Here is a 24,298-nt window from a genome sequence, read left to right as displayed (position 1 = left end):
ACACACTCCACAACATGTGGCCTTGCCAAAGTTGTTGTGTGCGTTATTGCTGTTGTTGCTGTTTGCCTGTTGTTGGTTGATCGTCATGGAGCCAAATAGGAAGAGAAGCCGTTCTCAAATGTGGGAACACTTTGAGCTGATCAGTCCTAATAAGGTGAGTATCTGATTCAAAGTACAGTATGTTGTATAGCTCAGTGGCATAGTCGCAGGGCCTTCGTCTTGAGGACTGGGGTTCAAATCCCAGATGGTACTTTTATACTTATAATACTTTTCATACCCAGTATGGACCCTTAGTCAAGGCCCTCAAAGCTGTTTGCACTTTTTGATAAAAGTGTCAGTTAAATGACATGTAATGTAATGTTACTTAAAGAGTAGTAAGCCAGCTGTTTGTAAGTTAGGTACATTAGCATGTGTGGTGATTTAAGTGATTTCTATGACCTGACAGTTTGTTTTCTTGTTTGATCATTACTGTTCATACAGGTCCAGTGCTTGCATTGTTCCATGCAATTGGCGTATAATAACAATACGTCCTCGATGCTTAGGCACTACCGTGCTAAGCATGAAAACAAGCAGGAGAACACTGTTCATGGTAGGTTATGTTTATCCACACAATTCTACACACCACTAAAAATGTTACAGTAGCCTGTCCTTCACCGTTTTATTTGTTTGATTCTGTCTTAGTGGACCGAAAGCAGGAGCTGGATGAGGCTCTGGTAAATATGGTTGTGAAGGACTCTCAGCCTTTTACCATTGTGGACGATCCAGGCTTCAAAGAGTTTGTGGGAAAGCTTGACCCCACATATACTCTGCCTTCCAGACAGGCTCTAAAGAACATGGTGGGAGAGAAATATGAGGAGGAGAAGGCCAAAGCCAAGGCTCAACTGCAGCATGTGGAGGCAGTTAGCCTGACCTCTGATATGTGGACCTCCACGAACATGGATGCATATCTGGCAGTAACTTGTCATTTTGTGCAGGACAATATGAAGTTGGCCACTTTACTCTTAGGAGTGCTGCCTTTCCCCCAAGACCACACTGCTGAAAACATCGCCGCTGCTCAGAAGTCTCTGATGGTGGAGTGGGGACTTGAGGGGAAGGTTCAATGCATGGTGACTGATGCTGCCGCAAACATGGTCTCCACTGCTAAAAAACTAGCAATGCGACATGTTGTTTGCATTGCACATGCATTAAATCTTGTAGTTAAAAAATCCCTGGATCAAACCCCTGGCCTAGATGATCTGCGCACAAAGGCACGGAAAGTAGTGACTTATTTTAGATCAAGCACTACTGGAAAAGAAAAGCTGAAACGTGCAACAGCAAATGAACTGTGCCGTGATGAAGCTAATTCAGGAGGTGGACACGCGCTGGAACAGCACCTTTTTGATGTTGCAGCGATTACATAATGAGAGGCAGACAGTCGGGGCAGCTCTGGCATCACTTAAGACAGATGCTCATCCACTCTCATCTGAGGAATATGAGACAGTCGCAGCGTGTCTCAAAGTGCTCTCCCCGTTCTTTGCAGCAACTGTGGAACTGTCCCAGGAGAAGAGAGTGTCAGGCTCCATGGTGATTCCACTGGTAAAAATGTTATTTCAAGCAAACAGGGAAGTCATACAGAACACCACCAATATAACAGCAACACTTCTTGGACAGAATATAACTGCAACCCTGATAAAGAAGTTTGACAACCTAGAGAGCTCGACTGTCCTGTCACTCGCCACACTGCTGGATCCCAGGTTTAAGGCCATCGGTTTTAACAGTTCAGAAAAGGCCCAAAATGCTGTACGAAAACTTACAGCTGAATGTGCAGCACTGGTGAGGAACACACGAGTGGAGACTTCATCAGATGATCCTTCATCTTCTGCTCCACCTCAACCAGCAACAAATGCACAAAATCCGTCCTCCACAGGTAGTTGTAAGTTGGTAATTATGAACACACACACACACACACACACATTGACACTTGTCTGTGTTCATGACTGTCAAATCTTAATTTTTGTTTCAGCTTTCAACCTCTGGACACGTTTGGATGAAGATGCGACATTGGCAAGAGCTCACAGGAGTCATACATCGGATGCTACAATTGAAGTGCAGCGATATATGACTGATCCTCCAGTGCATAGATCGGAGGATCCTCTCACATACTGGAATGAGCACAAACATGTGTATCCACATTTGTTCACGTTAGCTAAACAATATTTGTGCATTACAGCGTCATCTGTTCCTTGTGAACGTGTTTTTTCAAAAGCTGGAGAAGTTGTCAGCAAAAAAAGAAATCGATTGAGTCCAAAAACAGTGGAAAAACTGCTATTCCTCAATAAAAACCTCTGAATTCATCCCCAAGTTACACAAGCACAGCCCACCTTCCCTGCACCTACTTTGTTTCCTCGACCACACCCTCTCTCAATCCCAGATACTAGTTAACCTTGTCTACTGAATAAGCTGAATATAATATGTTCAGCAGTAAACAACCAACACTGTCTGTCACAACGGCAATCACTGGCATGTTGTCTAATATTTCACCACTAGATGTCACTGAAATGAACCTTTGAATGAATGAACCCATGTTCAATACAATTGGCAAAGTGGTTCAATACTGCTTTATTGCTTCATTTGAGCATCACTAACGGTAGGTATATAAAAATACAATTTTATTACCCTATATAGTACAGACTAGTATGGATGAAAAAGCACAGAGCTAAACGGAACGCAGCTGGGCCAAACTTATGGCGACTCCTCGTGGCAACAAAGTTCATTCTGGCCTTATAAGCCTGCATGATCGCTGATCAGGAGCAGCTGGGCAGGAGCTGCGCAGGTGGAATCACTCGCTGACGTCATCTGGGAAAGTGGGTCAACCATGCCCCCTGCAGGGCGAGAGAGAGAGAGACACACGGAGCAGCAGAGAATACAAACATAGGTAACGTATAGAATGTGGAGTGTGGATCGTTACACAAATGTTTATATGCAAAAGTAACCAACAGCTGTAGCTTTTTGTTCTCACCGTGTATATTAATAAAACCCTGTCCTGTGCTTCCATAAAAGGTACACCTGGACTTCAGGGTCTGGAATGCCTTGCCAGTGTCTCGCATCACAGAAGAACTGCTTTGAACTGTGGCACGATGCGCTTTGAGGTATTCAATAAATCTACTCCAATTGGAGACAATTATAATCCTTTTGTATTGACATCTCTTAACTAAAACCTCTGTCATTTCACTCTGCTTCATTTCAGCAGCATCAGACTTTGCACAGCTCATGTCCACATGTTGTTACATGACCTGCATGGTTTTGTTGCAGCTTTATTGCCCATTAATAATAGAAGACCTACATTTATAATCAGATGTAAAAACAATAATGTTTCATAAACATCATCATGCCATACATGTAGCAGAGATCATCAACAATGTGGTTTACTGTCTCCGTTCAGAAAGATTAGATTCTACTTCTCCAGATGCTAGAGATTCAATGAATATTTCAGAGTTTATTAACAATTTTCAGGAGAAGAGCCAACATATTATTTTATTGCAAACAGAAACATAGCAGCTTAATAACATAACTGTCCCTACTTAGTTTGTAGAGTAAAAACAGAAACAGTTCTTCCAATTTTTTTAGATTAATAAAACATTTTAATAACAGATACAAGTTTTTATCCATTCATTCATTTCCAAAGCATATCCATGTGACTAAAATACTGGACAACAACAAACACACTGATGTTAAACTCAACAAGTGAAAGATTAAAAAAATCTAAATAACACATGACGTAGCTGAAGAACTGCCCATACAGCTTGTTATTCTGCCCTGATAGGTGATGTGAAGTCAATGAAAGATGATGTAGTAACTGAACTCAGTAAAGAGATGAACCAGAGCAAAGTCATGAGGGTATTTTTAGATAACAAGTTGCTCTTGCTAATGTTGTACTGCTGCTTATTCTCTGTTGTGTCCTCCTCTCTTTATTCCTCCTCTTGTCAGTTACAGGGACAGTTTAATCTAAATTGGATGCACAAAACTGGAGATGTGATTCTAGGTGGAATTTTTCAAATCAACTTTTTTTCTACTGATCCTGACCTGACTTTTACCTCAAAGCCACAGCTGCCTACCTGTAACGGGTGAGTCTGACATTATCTATAGTTGTGAAACGTGTACATTTGCAAAGTTACTGTATAAAGTATTTATGAAAAGTAAAAACAATATATATGTGTCAGTTTTAATGTTATAGGATTCAGACAGGCTCAGACCATGGCCTTTGCTATTGATGAGATCAACAGAAAGTCAAACCTGCTGCCTAATGTCACTCTGGGATACAGTCTGTATGATAACTGCTTCCAACTAGGAATTGGATTTTGTGCAGCTCTGTCCTTAGTCAGTGGTCAAGAAGAGCAAGTTACATTAGAGGAGAACTGTGTAGGAACTCCTCCAGTTCTAGGGATTGTGGGAGATTCTTTCTCTTCAACTTCTATAGCCATTTCTGCAGTTGTAGGTTTGTACAGAGTGCCTATGGTAAGTTTTTAAATCTTCCACTTCGATCATTATGGTGACTAATTCAATTCTATTATTTTATTTGTCCATTTAATGGAGATCTGATAGTTGAGTAATCAACCATATATATTTAAAAATTTTACAAAAAATGTTTCTCACAAGAAGTGGTCTGCTCTCTTTGCAGGTGAGTTATTTTGCCACATGTTCCTGCCTGAGTGACAGAGAAAAGTTTCCATCTTTCTTTAGGACGATCCCGAGTGATGCTTTTCAGGTGAAAATCTATCTACAAAAAGAAAAGAGTGTGTCACCAGTCATGTTATATGTCTCATTGACAGAGTTGTGTGGTGTCAGATATAAAACACTTAAAGACAGTGATTAGTCTCTGATGAACCTGTTGAGCAGGATTTCTAGTAAAGATGATTCCAGCCTGTGCACTAATCCCTCTGCTCTGTGTCCACATAGGTGAATGCTATGATTCAGATTCTAAAACACTTTGGTTGGACTTGGGCAGGTCTGATCATCAGTGATGATGAGTATGGAATCCACGCTGCCCGATCCTTTCACTCTGATCTGGGTCCAGCTGGTGGAGGTTGTCTGGCTTACACAGAGATTTTGCCTCAGGGTGATGACCCTGCTGAACTCAGGAGAATAGTGGATGTGATGAGGAAATCTACAGCTCGGGTGGTGATTGTGTTTACACATAAGAGTCACATGATTAACCTCATGAAAGAGGTCAGTCCTGAAAAAGATGTGTTGCAAAAAAAAAAAAAAAAATTTGAAAAGAGATTACTAATATTTCACATGTACATAGTGAAAGCTGCTTCTGTTTGACAGCAAGTTTTTTGACCAGGATAAATTAAATTTGCATGTAATAGTTTGTAAAGGTTTGTGTGTGACTTCAACTGTGGAAACTAGATTATACTTTACTGGTGTGAAAGTATGAATTCGTATACATGTGATACTACAATGTACAGGTGGTGAGGCAGAATGTGACAGGCCTGCAGTGGATGGCCAGTGAAGCCTGGACATCAGTTGCTGTGCTCCAGACTCCTCACCTCATGCCGTACCTGGGTGGAACACTGGGCATCGCCATCCGTCGAGGAGAAATACCAGGACTCAGAGACTTCCTGTTACAAATACGTCCTGACCTACATCACAACTACACAGATGGAAACAGCCTGGTGAGAATTTCCCTCTGACTTGCGAAAATAATAAAATGGCATTCATTTAAAAATTAACTGTATTGCAGGTGAATCAGTTTTGGGAACACACATTTCAGTGTAGATTTGCACCACCTCCAGCAGGTTGGGTGGAAGCTGAAGGAGAATTATGCACTGGACAGGAAGTTATAGAGAATGTGGAGACTGAATTGATGGATGTTTCAAACCTCAGACCAGAGTATAATGTGTATAAGGCTGTGTATGCTCTGGCGTATGCTCTTGATGACATGCTGCAGTGTGAGCCAGGGAGAGGACCTTTCAGCAACAACACCTGTGCTCATTTACAAAGACTGGAGCCATGGCAGGTGAGATATCAGTTTACACTCAACTCTACATTTCACTTAATCCTTTGCATTTCTGTAAGATTTGAATGAAGTGTAATAATTTAATACATTAACGAATTAAAGCATGTCACTTTCCATATAGAGCAAGCAGTGTATTGTGATATATGCACAAAGTGTATATAATATATACATAATATATATATATATATATATATATATACACACACACACACACTGTGTTCACAAACGTGGCCAGCTTTGGCAAAACTGGGAACAGCTAGAACCAGAAGTTATTGTTGAAGTTATTTGCAATGTCCAACACATATAAATCGGATATTATTTGAAGAAGATGTGGTCATTTGAATGTAGGCACTCCTCAGACTGCTTTAGGAAGAATTTTGCCCTCAAATATTTACACCTTCTGGCAGCCAAGAGACAGAATTATCACATTTACATAGAACAACCCCTTCCTGGTTGTTGTGAGCTACACTGCTGGTGGCTTATTCTGTTATCATTTCTTGTCCTTACACTCAAGTAATCATATTTCCATCATCTGTTTTTGTTGTTCCATGAAAATGAAAAACAAAAGATACTATATATTCTTAAGAGAGAAGGATCAAACAGAGACACATATTTCTAATATCAAATCAAATGAAATACAATGAAGTGGCTCTCTGGTGTAGTGTGGATGGATCAGTCTGTTACTGAATGAGCTGATGATGTGCTAACTCTCAGCTAGTTGCTAAATCATTAGCATCACAGTCAATACTTCATACACATAGCTGTGTCATTCACAAATGATTCAAGCAGATCAGCACAGCCCTGGAGCTAGTGGATAACAACGCAGCCACATAACGTTATGAATTACAAAAAAATATTAAAAAACAAAATGTGTTTTAATCCCTGTATGTGACTTCGAATGAACACTAACGTTACATAGATTAACGACATTAATGAAAACTTTCCCCATAAGAAGACAGAGGGTTAATAAAAGGTTTGGGGTGCTGGCATAATGTCATCATGTCAAATTACTGTGTCTGTTCCTCAAGGTATTCAGTTATTCTCAAGCTCTCTTTGGCCGCTAAATAATCCATCTGTGTGTTGTTTTTGCAACAATGAAGTCTGCTAGCGTTCATCCTAACGTGTTAGCATGAAGATCGCTAGCTTAAAATGCTAACGAGTCCACTCCCATAGCAGAAGTGAGATCTGTGTCTGTCTCTGTCCTTGTTAAGAAGTACAGCCACAATTTAGTCCTGCTGTTTTTCCTTGTCCATCTTCCTTCAACGGGGAACACACACACACTCACTCACTGCAGCAGTAGCTGCCTCTGCTGCATATTAAGTAGCCATGTGTTTTTTCTGCGTGCCGAGATATGCTGAGAGTTGTTGTTTATTAGTGTTGCTAGGCAGCAGACATTTAACTGGCAGCACAAGTTAAATATTTTGGTTGTACGCCCTCTGATGTTGCGGCGAATACTTCTACGAACAATGTAGTGAATATGAAAGCTTCCTTGTGTGTGCCATCTGTGGAGCACCGCGCCACTTCACACACGATGTAAACAAGGCTTTACTAGGAATCACAGCGATCAAACATCCCTAATTCATAAAGAAAATGTATGGTTTTAAGACCCACAATACGACTTGAAGCATGTAGTGGCTTCTTCGAAACTTCAACTTTTCCAAATGAATTTCATTATATAAGTTGATGAATAGGCTTAATTCCGAAGTAAACGAAGTAAATCCCATTCTTCTTTTATTTTCATTCCTCAGCACTGGTAACAGCTGGGGCCAGAGGCAGAGGTTTTCAAGGTGTCAGTTGGTTATCATTAACAAATCCTCTCAAATTTGGCACAAACACTCTTTCCTTCCTTTCAACATGCATATGTTATCTGAGAAACTTGTGAATCTGTTGGTCAGCTGAGGCAAACAACTGCTGAACAGGCAGTAATTGTTGTTTTTGTTCTTGTTTTATTTTTGTGTCTGATTCTCATGTCAAAGCTTGTTCATTACTTGGAAAAAGTCAACTTCACAACAACATTTGGTGATCGAGTGTCATTTGATGAGAACGGTGATACCATACCTGTATATGACATTATGAATTTGGTGTGGCTCCCTGATGGAAGAACTACAGTTCAGAGAGTGGGTGAGGTTAAGAGGTCAGCCTTCAAAGGTGAAGAACTCACACTGGATGAAGACAAAATCTTCTGGAACTTTGAATCCAAACAGGTAACTTCTTAATTTTAAATACAACCATTTATTTCCCCCATTCAATGGCCTAGAGTCAAACTATACCTTTGAGTCCACAGAGGTTTGCTATGGTCCATCTATTGCGAGAGATGTCATCCAATTAATTAAATATAATTAATTTAATAATTAAACTTAATTAAAGACGGCATAAAGAGGGAATAGCCCAAATCCATTGTAGTGGTGTATAGAGACAAAAATAATATAATTGTGTCCATGTCCAAATATTTATGGACTGTACATATATATATATACAGTGCCTTGTAAAAGTATCCGGCCACTTTGAACTTTTCAACTTTTTGCCACATTTGAGGCTTCAAACATAAAGATATAAAATTGAAATTTATTGTCAAGAATCAACAACAAGTGGGACACAATCGTGAAGTGGAACCAAATTCATTGGATAATTTAAACTTTTTTAACAAATAAAAAACGTGGGGCGTGCAATATTATTCGGCCCCCTTGCGTTAATACTTTGTAGCGCCACCGTTTGCTGCAATTACAGCTGCAAGTCGCTTGGGATATGTCTCTATCAGTTTTGCACATCGAGAGACTGGAATTCTTGCCCATTCTTCCTTGAAAAACAGCTCGAGCTCAGTGAGGTTGGATGGAGAGCGTTTGTGAACAGCAGTCTTCAGCTCTTTCCACAGATTCTCGATTGGATTCAGGTCTGGACTTTGACTGGGCCATTCTAACACCTGGATATGTTTATTTGTGAACCATTCCATTGTAGATTTGGCTTTATGTTTAGGATCATTGTCCTGTTGGAAGATAAATCTCTGTCCCAGTCTCAGGTCTTTTGCAGACTCCAACAGGTTTTCTTCCAGAATGGTCCTGTATTTGGCTCCATCCATCTTCCCATCAATTTTAACCATCTTCCCTGTCCCTGCTGAAGAAAAGCAGGCCCAAACCATGATGCTGCCGCCACCATGTTTGACAGTGGGGATGGTGTGTTCAGGGTGATGAGCTGTGTTGCTTTTACGCCAAACATATCGTTTTGCATTGTGGCCAAAAAGTTCAATTTTGGTTTCATCTGACCAGAGCACCTTCTTCCACTCTCAGAGATGCTCTGATTAATTGACTGAGTTTGTTTTGTCTCCCAGGTGGCTTGTGGCAAACATTAAACGAGACTTTTTATGGATTTCTTTGAGAAATGGCTTTCTTCTTGCCACTCTTCCATAAAGGCCAGATTTGTGCAGTGTACGACTGATTGTTGTCCTATGGACAGACTCTCCCACCTCAACTGTAGATCTCTGCAGTTCATCCAGAGTGATCATGGGCCTCTTGGCTGCATCTCTGATCAGTCTTCTCTTTGTTTGAGATGAAAGTTTGGAGGGACGGCCGGGTCTTGGTAGATTTGCAGTGGTCTGATACTCCTTCCATTTCAATATGATTGCTTGAACAGTGCTCCTTGCAATGTTTAACGCTTGGGAAATCTTTTTGTATCCAAATCCAGCTTTAAACTTCTCCACAACAGTATCTCTGACCTGCCTGGTGTGTTCCTTGGTCTTCATGATGCTCTCTGCGCTTTAAACAGAATCCTGAGACTATCACAGAGCAGGTGCATTTATACAGAGACCTGATTACACACAGGTGGATTCTATTTATCATCATCAGTCATTTAGGACAACATTGGATCATTCAGAGATCCTCACTGAACTTCTGGAGTGAGTTTGCTACACTGAAAGTAAAGGGGCTGAATAATATTGCACGCCCCACATTTCAGTTTTTTATTTGTTAAAAAAGTATAAATTATCCAATGAATTTGGTTCCACTTCACGATTGTGTCCCACTTGTTGTTGATTCTTGAAAAAAAAATTCAATTTTATAACTTTATGTTTGAAGCCTCAAATGTGGCAAAAGGTTGAAAAGTTCAAGGGGGCCGGATACTTTCACAAGGCACTGTATATATGTACATATAAGAACATACAAATGGGGCTGATCTCCTGGTGAGAAACCACTGCTTTTGTCGGGTGTTTGAACACAAAATCACAAAGACGCACATTTTTGTGAATGGAACCTTTTTCTTGGATGCTCAAATCAAAATCCATAGCAACACTCTGTGGACACAGGACATGGAATAGTATAAAGAGACATATATAGGATAGAATAAGAGAATATTTATTCAGTATTTCTCCACACAGCCTCCTCGGTCAGTGTGCAGTGACAGTTGTCCTCCAGGTACCCGCATGGCCAGAAAGAAGGGGGAACCTGAGTGTTGTTTTGACTGTGTCCCTTGTTCTGAGGGAAAGATCAGCAATACAACTGGTGAGTGTAATCTTTTAAATACCACAGTTCAGAGATGTTGTATAAACATGTATCTCATCACCCTCTTTTCTCAGATTCCATGGAGTGCACCAGTTGTCCAGAAGATTTCTGGTCCAGCCCCCAGCGTGACCACTGTGTTCCTAAGAAAACAGAGTTCCTCTCCTACCATGAGCCTCTGGGTATCTGCTTGACAACCACTTCACTGTTCGGCACATGTATCTGTGCTGTTGTTCTGGGCATCTTCATCCATCATCACAGCACACCTATAGTTCGTGCCAACAATTCAGAACTCAGTTTTCTTCTCTTGGTGTCGCTGAAGTTGTGTTTCCTCTGCTCGTTGCTCTTCATTGGACGACCCAGATTATGGACTTGTCAACTAAGACATGCAGCATTTGGCATCAGCTTTGTGCTTTGTGTCTCATGTATCCTGGTGAAAACCATGGTGGTTCTGGCTGTGTTCAGGGCCTCCAAACCAAGAGGTGAGTCCAGTCTGAAGTGGTTTGGTGCTGTGCAGCAGAGAGGAACAGTTCTGGTTCTGACTTCTGTTCAAGCAGCAATCTGCACTGCCTGGCTTGTCTCTGCTTCACCAGTGCCTCATAAAAACACCCAGTATCACAGTGACAAGATAGTTTATGAGTGTGCAGTTGGGTCCACAGTTGGTTTTGCAGTTTTACTTGGTTATATTGGTTTACTGGCCATCCTCAGTTGTTTGTTAGCTTTTCTAGCAAGGAATCTTCCAGACAGTTTCAATGAGGCCAAACTCATCACTTTCAGCATGTTGATCTTCTGTGCAGTGTGGGTGGCCTTTGTCCCTGCTTACATCAACTCTCCAGGCAAATATGCTGATGCTGTGGAGGTTTTTGCCATCCTAGCTTCCAGTTTTGGCCTCTTGGTGGCGCTGTTTGGACCTAAATGTTATATAATCCTTGTGAGACCAGAAAGAAACACAAAGAAAGCCATCATGGGTCGTGGGACTATAGAGTAAAATGGTTAACACCCCTGTTGCACTCTCTGATGCTCTGTATTTTAGAATTGTGTTGAAATTACTAGATCACAATGTATACAATAAAGATGTTGATAAGAAATATTTCAAATTATGTTGTTTATTTTTTTCTAACCACTGATTATTCCAGTGTTGGGAGGTAAGGTCATTTTACACAATTTTATTTTACAAAAATACAACAAGGGCAACATTTATCACAACTCACCTTGTGCTGTTCCTGTTGAACCAATTCTGCCAAGTCTCTTTCTCTTCAACAACAGGGCCCCAAACCATGGTCACCTCTGCTTTGGCTAAATGCTAACATTAAACCCAATAAAGAGTCTCTTACTTTTAATATTTAGTAAATTATTGCATGGTACGTTATCAAGGTCAGTCTGGCAATTACACAGGGATGGCAGCTGGCTCCTCAGCAGAATCCTCTAGGACAGGTCATCAGGATTGGCATTGTGGGACCCCAGATGGTTGGAAAAGGCGAAGCATAACCAGGTGAAGAAGAGGAACCATTGGACCTGGTGAGAGTTCTATGTCTTGGAGGTGCAGATTTTTGGGGGCAGTCCAAACCATGAAAGGTTCCTTGGTGCCCTCAAACCAATGTCCCAATTCCTCTAGGGAAGTGGTTCCGAGATTCATGAAACAGGACGTGATGTCCGTTATGCCAATAGATGGTTGTGACAAAAGTAAACAACAGTTGTAGCTTTTTGTTCTCAAAGTATATGAATAAAAACTTGTCCTGTGCTTCTATAAAGGGTAATCCTGGACTTCAGGGTCTGGAAAGCCTTGCCAGAGACAGGGGATCACTTGAGGCTTACTTTGGACCTGGTGAGGGCTGTGAGAAGAACAGTCACTGTGCTGTAGTTAATGATGAAACTGATAAAAGTTGGCAAACCCCAGGAAGCGTTGCAGTTGCAGTGTTGTTTGTTTGCTTTTCTAGTAAGGAATCTTCCAGACAGTATCAAGAGGCCAAGATCACATTCAGCATGTTGATCTTCTGTGCAGTGTGGGTGGCCTTTATCCCTGCTCACATCAACTCACCAGGCAAATATGCAGATGCAGTGGAGGTTTTGCCATCTTAACCTCCAGTTTTGGCCTCTTTGTGTTGCTGTTTGGACCCAAATGTTATTGTAATGGTAAATTCAATTTCTCTGGCTCAGAGCTAGAACTGCCCATCACCCGTTACCTGCCCAGTACAGAATACCAGGTCCTTTGTGTATAGTGTATTGTATATTGTGTATTGTGTCTAGCCTGCACCTCCCTGCAGCACCCGCAGGGAGCCAGCTCCCCGATACAATACAGTAGACAGAGGTGTGAAAGCACCGTCTGAAAAGGTAGGCACTTTGTCTATTGGAGGAATGCGAAAGAGAAGTTGCTCAAGTATGTGTTGAGTGCTCACTGCTCGAGGTCTTTCTCCAGCAAGGATCACTCCTGTGAAGAATTTCCGCAACAGTAATCATTTTGAGACTGGGGATGCACCAATCCGATTTTTTCACCCTTGATACCGATATCTTGAAGTTTAGAATCGGCCGATTTCCGATCTGATTCTGATAAAGAAAAGCAGCGCAGAATTTTGGTAACAAACGATATGTCTGATTGTGTGGAAAAGACTGGGATCATTCTTTTGGGAAAGGCAATGTACTGAATTACTTATTTTTTTAATAACTGTGCACCAGTACATCAATCTGATATAAACCAATAGCTTCACAAATGTTATGAGAGCAGCTGGGTCCTTTAACCCATTGACGCCGGGAAAGCATTGCCGCATTTCTACCATTAGAACCGAGGGCGCTGCTGTGTTCTAACATTGACGCCGGGAAAGCGGATATGTCAATTACGGTGTACTTGTAAAGATTTCTCGTCACAATTAATTGAAATGGCTTGGAGCAAACATGGAGAACTTGGACAACGAAGACATTTCAGAGGGGAGTGATTGTGAGGAGTTTCTCGGCGCTGATGACATCCTTGCTAAAAACTTTGAAAGCGCTGAACCGATTGACCGGGATTTATGGTTACTGCATATGTTCGAAGATGACGAGGTCGAAGATACCGATGAGGAGTTTGAGGGTTTCCAAAGTGACTGGAAGACGGATAATTTCCACCGTAATCGACTGAGTGTTTTTAACGGCACACCAGGGGTGAAAGTGGATTTACTAGCAGGTGCCACAAGGCTGCAGGCATTCAATCATATTTTTACGGAGGAACTTTGGGCGCATCTTGTTACTGAGACAAATAATTACAGTGACCAGGTTCAACAAGCTCCATCAAAAGCAAAGACGGCAAGGTGGGTTAGGGTTACTGTAGAGCACTTAAACTCTTCTGCAAGGCTGGAAACAGAAAGCTCCACCTCAGCCTGGGTATTAGCCCAAACTGAAGGCACCACATCTTCATCCTGCAAGGGAGCATGGTCTTATTGATATTCTCAAGGCTGCATATGGTGCCCTGCTTGAGCTGGTCTGTACCCTTGAGGGTGGCATGGTACCAGCGTCCAAGACTCTTAACTGGCTTCTCTGAAATGGTGATAGAAATGGTCCTGGACTCGGCTTTATTTCCATCCTGGCCCGCTGGATGTTCTCCTGCAGCTTGTTCAGCGGCCGCCTAGTACACGCCTTGGTTGTTGTGAGGATGATCATATCGTCCATGAAGGCCCTGATGGGAGCCAGACAAAGACCAGGTTTGAGCTTCTGCCCTTATACTACCCACCGAGAGGCCCAGAGATGATGACCTCCATAGCCATTGTTAAGGCTAGGGGTGAGATGGTACGTCCTGCCATTATTCTTCGATTATATTTCTAATAGTTGCCATGCTGTGGTATATTCGTCAATTGTCAGGCATAGCTATATGTCTTGGAAATAGGATTTGATGAGGCCGGTGATTGGTTCTGGAATGCTGAAATAGTCCAGTTATTAAAGCTATCAGCACAGGACCAAAGACCGGGCCTCCTATTATTGTCTTCCACATTTGCTCCAAGGCTAAAAAACACTCCGTAGTATCTTAGCAGTAAAGCTGTTTGTGGTGTGCTTGACTGACCATGAACTCATTCTGCAGTCAATGCAATATCTGAGTTCTTTTCACAGAAGACAGTGTACCAGTAGCTGCATTTGCACTTTTGACAGGAACGAGGAACCTTTCAAGGTTCAGGTAGTTTAATGGTTTCTGTGGGGAACTTTGTTGTACAATAGCAACAACCACATACAATCTAAACCTGTCAATAACATAAATACAATCCCAAATTCAAATACATTTATAGGGAGTCTTAAAAGGCAGCAGGGCCTTTAATTCTGCATTGTATCTGTGGTGAGATGGAAGCGACAAACTCTCACTGTGCTAGGCTAATTTCCCATGGATTAAAGTTTAAAACATGTCCTGCAGATTTAACTCAATTATTAATTTGGTTTAGATTTTACATCATCATTTTACATTTGCAGTGTACAATAATGTTACATTGGTTTGCAGAGTTATAACAGAAACAGTTCTTCCAATTTCTTCAGATTAATAAAATGATGAACCGTCTTGCCTTGTTGTTCACACAGCCACAGTTTAATAACAGATACAAGGTTTTATTCATTCATTCATTTCCAAAGCATATCCATGTGACTAAAATACTAGACAACAACAAACACACTGATGAAAAACTCAACAAGTGAAAGATAAAAAAAAAAATGTCAATAACACATGACGTTGCTGAAGACCTGCCCATACAGCTTGTTATTCTGCCCTGATAGGTGATGTGAAAGAATAAACATTGTCATAAGTCAATAAAGGATGATGTAGTAACTCAGTAAAGAGCTGAACCAGAGCAAAGTCATGAGGGTATTTTTAGATAACAAGTTGCTCTTGCTAAAGTTGTACTGCTGCTTATTCTCTGCTGTGTCCTCCTCTCTTTATTCCCCCTCTTGTCAGTTACAGGGACAGTTTAATCTAAATTGGATGCACAAAACTGGAGATGTGATTCTAGGTGGAACTTTTCAAATCAACCTTTTCTCTACTGATCCTGACCTGACTTTTACCTCAGAGCCACAGCTGCCTACGTGTTACGGGTGAGTCTGACAGTATCCATCTCTGTGAAACATGTGTAACTTTGCAAAGTTACTGTATAAAGTATTTATGAAAAGTAAAAACAGTATTTTTGTGTCAGTTTTAATATTATAGGATTCAGACAGGCTCAGACCATGGCATTTGCTATTGATGAGATCAACAGAAAGTCAAACCTGCTGCCTAATGTCACTCTGGGATACAGTCTGTATGATAACTGCTACCAGCTAGGAATTGGATTTGGTGCAGCATTGACCTTAGTCAGTGGTCAAGAAGAGCAAGTTACATTAGAGGAGAACTGTGTAGGAACTCCTCCAGTCCTAGGGATTGTGGGTGATTCTTTCTCTTCAACTTCTATAGCCATTTCTGCAGTCGTAGGTTTGTACAGAGTGCCTATGGTAAGTTTTTAAATCTTCCACTTCGATCATTATGGTGACTAATTTAATTATATTATTTTATTTTTCCATTTAATGGAGATCTGATAGTTGAGTAATCAACCATATATATTTAAAAATATTACAAAAAAATGTTTTTCACAAGAAGTGGTCTGCTCTCTTTGCAGGTGAGTTATTTTTCCACATGTTCCTGCCTGAGTGACAGAGAAAAGTTTCCATCTTTCTTTAGGACGATCCCAAGTGATGCTTTTCAGGTGAAAATATATCTACAAAAAGAAAAGAGTGTGTCACCAGTCATGTTATATGTCTCATTGACAGAGTTGTGTGGTGTCAGATATACAACACTTAAAGACAGTGATTATGAGTCTATGATGAACTTGTTGAGCAGGATTTCTAGTAAAGATGATTCCAGCCTGTGCACTAATCCCTCTGCTCTGTGTCCACATAGGTGAATGCTATGATTCAGATTCTAAAACACTTTGGTTGGACTTGGGCAGGTCTGATCATCAGTGATGATGATTATGGATTCCACGCTGCCCGATCCTTTCACTCTGATCTGGGTCCAGCTGGTGGAGGTTGTCTGGCTTACACAGAGATTTTGCCTCAGGGTTATGATCCTGCTGAACTAAGGAGAATAGTGGATGTGATGAGGAAATCTACAGCTCGAGTGGTGATCGTGTTTGCACATAAGAGTCACATGATTAACCTCATGAAAGAGGTCAGTCCTGATGTGTTGCAAAAAGAATTTAGTTTTTTGAAAAGAGATTTAATTACTAATATTTCACATTTATATAGTGAAAGCTGCTTCTGTTTTACAGCAAGTTTTTTGACCAGGATAAATTAAATTTGCATGTAATAGTTCATGATAATGTATATGAATGTGATAATACAATGTACAGGTGGTGAGGCAGAATGTGACAGGCCTGCAGTGGATTGCCAGTGAAGCCTGGACATCAGTTGATTTGTTCCAGACTCCTCACTTTATGTCGTATCTGAGTGGAACACTGGGCATCTCCATCAGTCGAGGAGAAATACCAGGACTCAGAGACTTCCTGTTACAAATACGTCCTGACCTACATCACAACTACACAGATGGAAACAGCCTGGTGAGAATTTTCCTCTGACTTGAGAAAATAATAAACTGGCATTCATTTAAAAATGAACTTTATTGCAGGTGAATCAGTTTTGGGAACACACATTTCAGTGTAGATTTGCACCACCTCCAGCAGGTTGGGTGGAAGCTGGAGGAGAATTATGCACTGGACAGGAAGTTCTAGAAAATGTGGAGAATGAATTGGTGGATGTTTCAAACCTCAGACCAGAGTATAATGTGTATAAGGCTGTGTACGCTCTGGCGTATGCTCTTGATGACATGCTGCAGTGTGAGCCAGGGAGAGGACCTTTCAGCAACAACACCTGTGCTCATTTACAAAGACTGGAGCCATGGCAGGTGAGATATCAGTTTACACTCAACTCTACATTTCCCTTCATCCTTTGCATTCCTGTAAGATTTGAATGAAGTGTAATAACTTAATACATTAACGAATCTGTAATGTGATATCACCACACCCTAAAGCAGGGCTATTCAACTAAAATTTCTGGAGGGCCAGCTTTTCTGAAGGCTGTCCAGCCAGTGGGCCGGTCAACCCCTGTACTACTATTTTGTGTTGCATGTACAGTAAACGGATACAAATAGATACAAAATTTTATAAATTATTTATTGAAATGGCTGCTAGGTTTGTGCAAAAAAAGTAACAAAACCACCAACATTCAAGTACAATACAATTTGTGTATAGTGCAAAAAGGTTAGTTACAGTACCACCAACATTAAGGTATAACGGTCACAATTGACTCTTACAAAATTAGAGGTAACAATATAATCCACAATAAGGTGCAATGGCCACACTAAGCTATTTTTGCAGAAATAAAAGTAACGGTACCAATAATATTCAATTCAATTGCTACAGTTGGCTCGTGGTGCAAAATATTCTAGTACATACATAGTCTTTGTGCAATTACTGCGCTACTAGTATTTGCTAAAGAGGGACAAAGTGTCGCAAAGTGCCATAAATAGGCAACGCTAAATTTGTTTTGGCTTTTTAATAATACATTCATTATTTATGGGTTAATGGGCCGTGGGCCGGTCCAAATTGCTTGAAGGGCCGGATCTAGTCCCCGGGACTTAAGTTGAATAGCCTTGCCCTAAAGCTTTGTTCATACTCGCCGTCCTGTGCAATGCACGTGCCAAAAATGACGTCATATCCTGTGTCGGACGGAGCGCGTGAGCTCCAAAAGGTGTCGCGACGCTAGGGTGCACGCCTCTGAATTTGTGTAACTTTTCATTTTCAATGGAAGGCTGGTTGAGCAGGTCCGTTTGTACATTCATTTGTATGACTCTTCTGTCCGAGAGCACCGAGACAGTCACAGGACCTTAAATTAAGGGAAGGAGATTGTTACTACGTTACAAGAAGACAATGTTTTTTGCCGTAGGACATGAAAAAAAGAGGGATTGGCAGGCAGTAATTGTTTTTGTTCTTGTTTTCTTTTGTGTGCTGATTCTCATGTCAAAGCTTGTTCATTACTTGGAAAAAGTCAACTTCACAACAACATTTGGTGATCAAGTGTCATTTGATGAGAACGGTGATACCATACCTGTATATGACATTATGAATTTTGTGTGGCTCCCTGATGGAAGAACTACAGTTCAGAGAGTGGGTGAGGTTAAGAGGTCAGCCTTCAAAGGTGATGAACTCACACTGGATGAAGACAAAATCTTCTGGAACTTTGAATCCAAACAGGTAACTTCTTGATTTTATATACAACCATTTATTCCCCCCATTTAATGTCCTAGAGTCAAACTTTACATTTGAGTCCACAGAGGTTTGCTATGGTCCATCTAATGTGAGTGATGTCATCCACCCATGTGCATGATGATACTTACAAGCCCTTCATGGACAAACATGCACACTCCTACATTTCATAGCTGTGGACCAATGCTTAAGCTACATGTAACACAACACTTTCCTGTCTAGTTGGTGGGACCCTCTTGTTTTGGTACATCAAAGAACACAATTACATGGACTGCTGCTTGAAGTTATATATACAATAAATATTGGGACACAATTCTCTTCTTTTTGGCTCTATACACCACTACATTTTTTCAGATTTGAAATGAAACAACACACTTTCAGCTTTAATTTGAGGGTATTTACATCCAAATCAGGTGAACGGTGTAGGAATTACATCACTTTATATATGTGCCTCCCACTTTTTAGGGGACCAAAAGTAATCGGGAAAACTAAACAATCATAATTCAAACTTTCTTTGTTTAATACTTGGTTGCAAATCCTTTGCAGTCAATTACAGCCTGAAGTCTGAAGGCATAGACATCACCAGACGCTGGGTTTCATCCCTGGTGATGCTCTGTCAGGCCTCTACTGCCACGTTCTTCAGTTCCTGCTTGATCTTGGGGCATTTTCCCTTCAGTTTGGTCTTCAGCAAGTGAAATGCATGTTCAATCAGATTCAGGTCAGGGGATTGACTTGGCCATTGCATAACATTCCACTTATTTGCCTTAAAAAAACTCTTTGGTTGCTTTTGCAGTATGCTTTGGGTCATTGTCCATCTGCACTGTGAAGCACCGTCCACTGAGTTCTGAAGCATTTGGCTGAATATGAGCAGAAAATATTGCTGGAAACACTTCAGAATTCATCCTGCTGCTTTTGTCAGCAGTTACATCATCAATAAATACAAGGGAACCTGTTCCATTGGCAGCCATACATGCCCACGCCATGACACTACCACCACCATGCTTCACTGATGAGGTGGTATGTTTTGGATCATGAGCAGTTCCTTTCCTTCTCCACACTCTTCTCTTCCCATCACTGTGGTACAAGTTGATCTTGGTCTCATCTGTCCAGAGGATGTTCTTCCAGAATTATAACAGCTTTTTTAGGTGTTGTTTGGCAAATTCTAATATTGTCTTCCTGTTTTTGAGGCTCACCAATGGTTTCCATCTCGTGGTGAACCCTCTGTATTCACTCTGGTGAAGTCTTCTTTTGATTGTTGACTTTGAAACACAAAGACCTACCTCCTGGAGAGTGTTTTTGATCTGGCCAACTGTTGTGAAGGGGTTTTTCTTCACCAGGGAAAGAATTCTTCTGTCATCCACCACAGTGGTTTTCCATGGTCTTCCAGGTCTTTTGGTTTTGCTGAGCTCACCGGTGGAGTTTTTCTTTTTAAGAAGGTTCCTAACAGTTGATTTGGCCACACCAAATATTTTTTACTATTTCTCTGATGGGTTTGTTTTGATTGTTCATCCTAATGATGGCTTTCTTCACTGACAGTGACAGCTCTTTGGATCTCATATTGAGAGTTAACAGAAACAGATTCCAAATGCAAATGTCACTCCTGGAATCAACTCCAGAACTTTTACCTGCTTAGTTGAAGATGAAATAATGAGGGAATAGCCCACACCTGGCCACAAATGACATAGCTTTTCAGTCATTCCCATTACTTTTGGTCCCCTAAAAAGTGGGAGGTACATATAGAAAGTGTTGTAATTCCTACAACGTGCACCTGATTTGGATGTAAACCCCTCAAATTAAACCTGAAAGTGTGCAGTTAAAGCAGATATTGTTTGTTTCATTTCAAATCCATTGTTTTATTTAACCTTCATTTAACCAGATAAAAGACCCATTGAGATCAAGATCTCTTTCGCAAGGGTGACCTGGCCAAGAAAGGCAGCAGCAAACATCAAAGTAGTGCTGTAGTGGTGTATAGAGCCAAAAGGATGAGAATTGTGTCCATGTCCAAATATGTATGGACTGTATACATATATATATATATATATGAACATTCAAATGGGGCTGATCTACTGGTGAGAAACCACTGCTTTTGTCAGAACCTTGGTCATGGATGGTCAGAACCTTTGTCATGGATGCTCAAATTAAAATCCATAGCAACACTCTGTGGACACAGGACATGGAAGACTATGGAGAGACATACATAGGATAGAATAAGAGATATTAATATTTCTCACACAGCCTCCTCGGTCAGTGTGCAGTGACAGTTGTCCTCCAGGTTCCCGCAAGGCCAGAAAGAAGGGGGAACCTGAGTGTTGTTTTGACTGTGTCCCTTGTTCTGAGGGAAAGATCAGCAATACAACTGGTGAGTGTAATCTTTTAAACACCACAGTTCAGAGATGTTGTATAAACATGTATCTCATCACCCTCTTTTCTCAGACTCCATGGAGTGCACCAGTTGTCCAGAAGATTTCTGGTCCAGCCCCCAGCGTGACCACTGTGTTCCTAAGAAAACAGAGTTCCTCTCCTACCATGAGCCTCTGGGTATCTGCTTGACAACCACCTCACTGTTGGGCACATTTGTATGTGTTGTTGTTCTGGGCATCTTCATCCATCATCACAGCACACCTATAGTTCGTGCCAACAATTCAGAACTCAGTTTTCTTCTCTTGGTGTCGCTGAAGTTGTGTTTCCTCTGCTCGTTGCTCTTCATTGGACGACCCAGATTATGGACTTGCCAACTAAGACATGCAGCATTTGGCATCAGCTTTGTGCTTTGTGTCTCATGTATCCTGGTGAAAACCATGGTGGTTCTGGCTGTGTTCAGGGCCTCCAAACCAGGAGGTGAGTCCAGTCTGAAGTGGTTTGGTGCTGTGCAGCAGAGAGGGACAGTTCTGGTCCTGACTTCTGTTCAAGCAGCAATCTGCACTGCCTGGCTTGTCTCTGCTTCACCAGTGCCTCATAAAAACACCCAGTATCACAGTGACAAGATAGTTTATGAGTGTGCAGTTGGGTCCACAGTTGGTTTTGCAGTTTTACTTGGTTATATTGGTTTACTGGCCGTCCTCAGTTGTTTGTTAGCTTTTCTAGCAAGGAATCTTCCAGACAGTTTCAATGAGGCCAAACTCATCACTTTCAGCATGTTGATCTTCTGTGCAGTGTGGGTGGCCTTTGTCCCTGCTTACATTAACTCTCCAGGCAAATATGCTGATGCTGTGGAGGTTTTTGCCATCCTAGCCTCCAGTTTTGGCCTTTTGGTAGCACTGTTTGGACCTAAATGTTATATAATCCTTGTGAGACCAGAAAGAAACACAAAGAAAGCCATCATGGGTCATGGGACCACAAAGTAAAATGGTCACCACCCCTGTCACGCTCTCTGGTGCTCTGTATTTTTGAATTGTGTTTAAATTACTACACAATACAGACAATAAAGATGTTGATAAGAAATACTTAAAATTATGTACTTTATTTTTTTCTAACCACTGATCATTCCAGTTTTGGGAGTTAAGGTAATTTTACATGATTACTTCTTTTACAGGGCCCCAAATCCTCACCCAACAACTGCTTTGGCTAAATGCTAACACTAAACACAATAAACAGTCTCTTACTTTTTATATTTAGTCAGATATTCCACGGTACGTTATCAAGGTCAGGGTGGCAATTACACAGGGATGTGTCCCATACCCAGTCATGCCTGGTTATTTTAATGGAACAACCCAGAGGACTATGCAAGACAGTTGTATCCTCTCCCCAAACTTTTGTCTTTGAAGCCTCCCCTTACTTTTGTCCAAGACAAACCAGGCCTCCCAACCTGAACCCCGGTCCACACACACACAACAAAAGAATGTACAGATGTTTATATGCCAAAGTAACCAACAGCTGTAGCTTTTTGTTCTCACAGTGTATATTAATAAAACCCTGTCCTGTGCTTCCATAAAAGGTAAACCTGGACTTCAGGGTCTGGAATGCCTTGCCAGTGTCTCGCATCACAGAAGAACTGCTTTGAACTGTGGCACGATGCACTTTGAGGTATTCAATAAATCTACTCCAATTGGAGACAATTATAATCCTTTTGTATGGTTTTATTTGAATGGGGAAATATATTAATGTGAAGGTAAAATAAAATGTAAATAAAATTAAATGGGTTTTAATAATTTGCTACCTAAGAAATCTCAAATGGCACAGTTGGTGCCAAAATGTGCCAAACTGTGCCTAGACATCTCTTTACTAAAGCCTCTGTAATTTCACTCTGCTTCATTTCAGCAGCATCAGACTTTGCACAGCTCATGTCCACATGTTTTACATGACCTCTGTGCATTTTTAAGCTTCTACTGCATATTATAAAAGGTGATGTTTACTTTAAAATGCAATATTTTTTAGGCGAGTGAAAAAAAATCCTTCACTTATGCTGTGTTCCATCTGCATTTACTCAGACACAGTGGCATCTACAGTGCAAACTTTCACCTCTGGTGGAATCTCACATGTGTTATCTTTATTTAGTTACCAAGATAATTCACATAGAGCTACTCTCTTTAGTTTGGGCATGTCATTTTCGAACAGGGCCTCCAAAAAAAGGGTCAGTGAAGAAGAGGCTAAGTACAGCCACAGTTTAGTTCTTCTGCGGTTTTTCCTTGTTCATCGTCATTCAACGGTGATCACACTGCAGCAGCAGCTGCTGTCTCGGCTCTGTGCTTATTAAGTAGCCATGTGTTTTCTCCTTTTGGAGCAGCTTATTGGCCGAAAAAAACAACAAAAGCTCTGGAATGTGAGATCGCCACACCTAAACTAGGAATCGATTAAATCGATCAAACAACCTTAATTCAAATACAAAGGCAACATCTTCAGATCTGCAGGCAACTTCCAGTCGCAAGCCCCTCCAAGCTGGCCAAAGTCTGATATCGTATTGACTTTGGCTAGGTTTGTACCTTCTCGGATGAACTTACTTGCAGAAGTGGCATGGAATGATGGAAGAGGAAAGGCATTGATCTTTACCTGCTTGGTATCCAAAGCAGCTGCTTGGCAGTTCAGGATGTGGTTGTGTCGCCAGGTGTAACGGTCTTGTGACAGGCTTGTCTTGCAGCCAACCAGGATGTGTTTAAGGTTTGCGGGAGATTGGCAGAGGAGGCACATGGGGTCTTCTCCGTACCATTGGTTGAGGTCTGAGGAGGAACGTAGGACATCATACGTGGCACATAAGATGAATCTCATGTGGAATGCTTCCATGCCCATCAGCTCCCTCCAAGATAACTGGCGCACTTCCTTGATGACCATTCATCGGTGCTGAGCTGGAGCTGCCCTATGCCATGAAGGTCTGCTCTCTCCGAGGCCGAGACCTCCTCTCCCCTGCTACACATGGCCGACGATGTCTCTGTGCCTGAGGTCTGACTTCGCCTGCTGCGTAGCTGCAGCTGGGGTCCACTTCCTTCTGGTCAACGGGTAGGAGATGTTTGGGAAACTCATGGGTCATGGCACTCTGTTAGTGTTAACTCCAGCCTTACTTAAGAGCACTTAAACTCTTCTGCAAGGCTGGAAATATGAAGCTCCAGAATGCCTCTTCCATACAGCCCAATGCTGCTAAAACA

General features: G+C 41.4%; 3 protein-coding genes across 3 annotated transcripts in view; all 3 read left to right on the top strand.

The window, feature by feature from the left end:
• Nucleotides 1-24,298, top strand: part of LOC310941034 (NACHT, LRR and PYD domains-containing protein 3-like) — a gene marked incomplete at both ends in the record, with an annotated part of 313,773 nt that overhangs the window by 130,151 nt on the left and 159,324 nt on the right. The window lies entirely within an intron of this gene.
• On the top strand, nt 3,907-11,473 carry LOC310940545 (extracellular calcium-sensing receptor-like; the record flags this gene model as incomplete). The annotated part of the gene is made up of 9 exons (XM_083905534.1): nt 3,907-4,103; nt 4,200-4,494; nt 4,658-4,744; nt 4,936-5,205; nt 5,448-5,654; nt 5,723-5,998; nt 7,975-8,202; nt 10,365-10,488; nt 10,563-11,473. 9 exons carry the CDS (start codon nt 3,907-3,909, stop codon nt 11,471-11,473), a joined length of 2,595 nt encoding a protein of 864 aa, XP_083761660.1.
• LOC310940544 (extracellular calcium-sensing receptor-like) lies at nt 13,375-22,066 on the top strand (the record flags this gene model as incomplete). Its single annotated transcript, XM_083905533.1, has 9 exons — nt 13,375-13,558; nt 15,635-15,915; nt 16,080-16,166; nt 16,361-16,630; nt 16,812-17,018; nt 17,087-17,362; nt 18,483-18,710; nt 20,958-21,081; nt 21,156-22,066. 9 exons carry the CDS (start codon nt 13,375-13,377, stop codon nt 22,064-22,066), a joined length of 2,568 nt encoding a protein of 855 aa, XP_083761659.1.

Source organism: Microchirus variegatus (assembly GCF_963457635.1).
Source record: "Microchirus variegatus genome assembly, chromosome: 19".
Lineage (NCBI taxonomy): Eukaryota > Metazoa > Chordata > Actinopteri > Pleuronectiformes > Soleidae > Microchirus > Microchirus variegatus.
The sequence above is the reverse complement of the archived record's forward strand: the minus strand, read 5'-3'. Positions and strand labels throughout refer to the sequence as shown.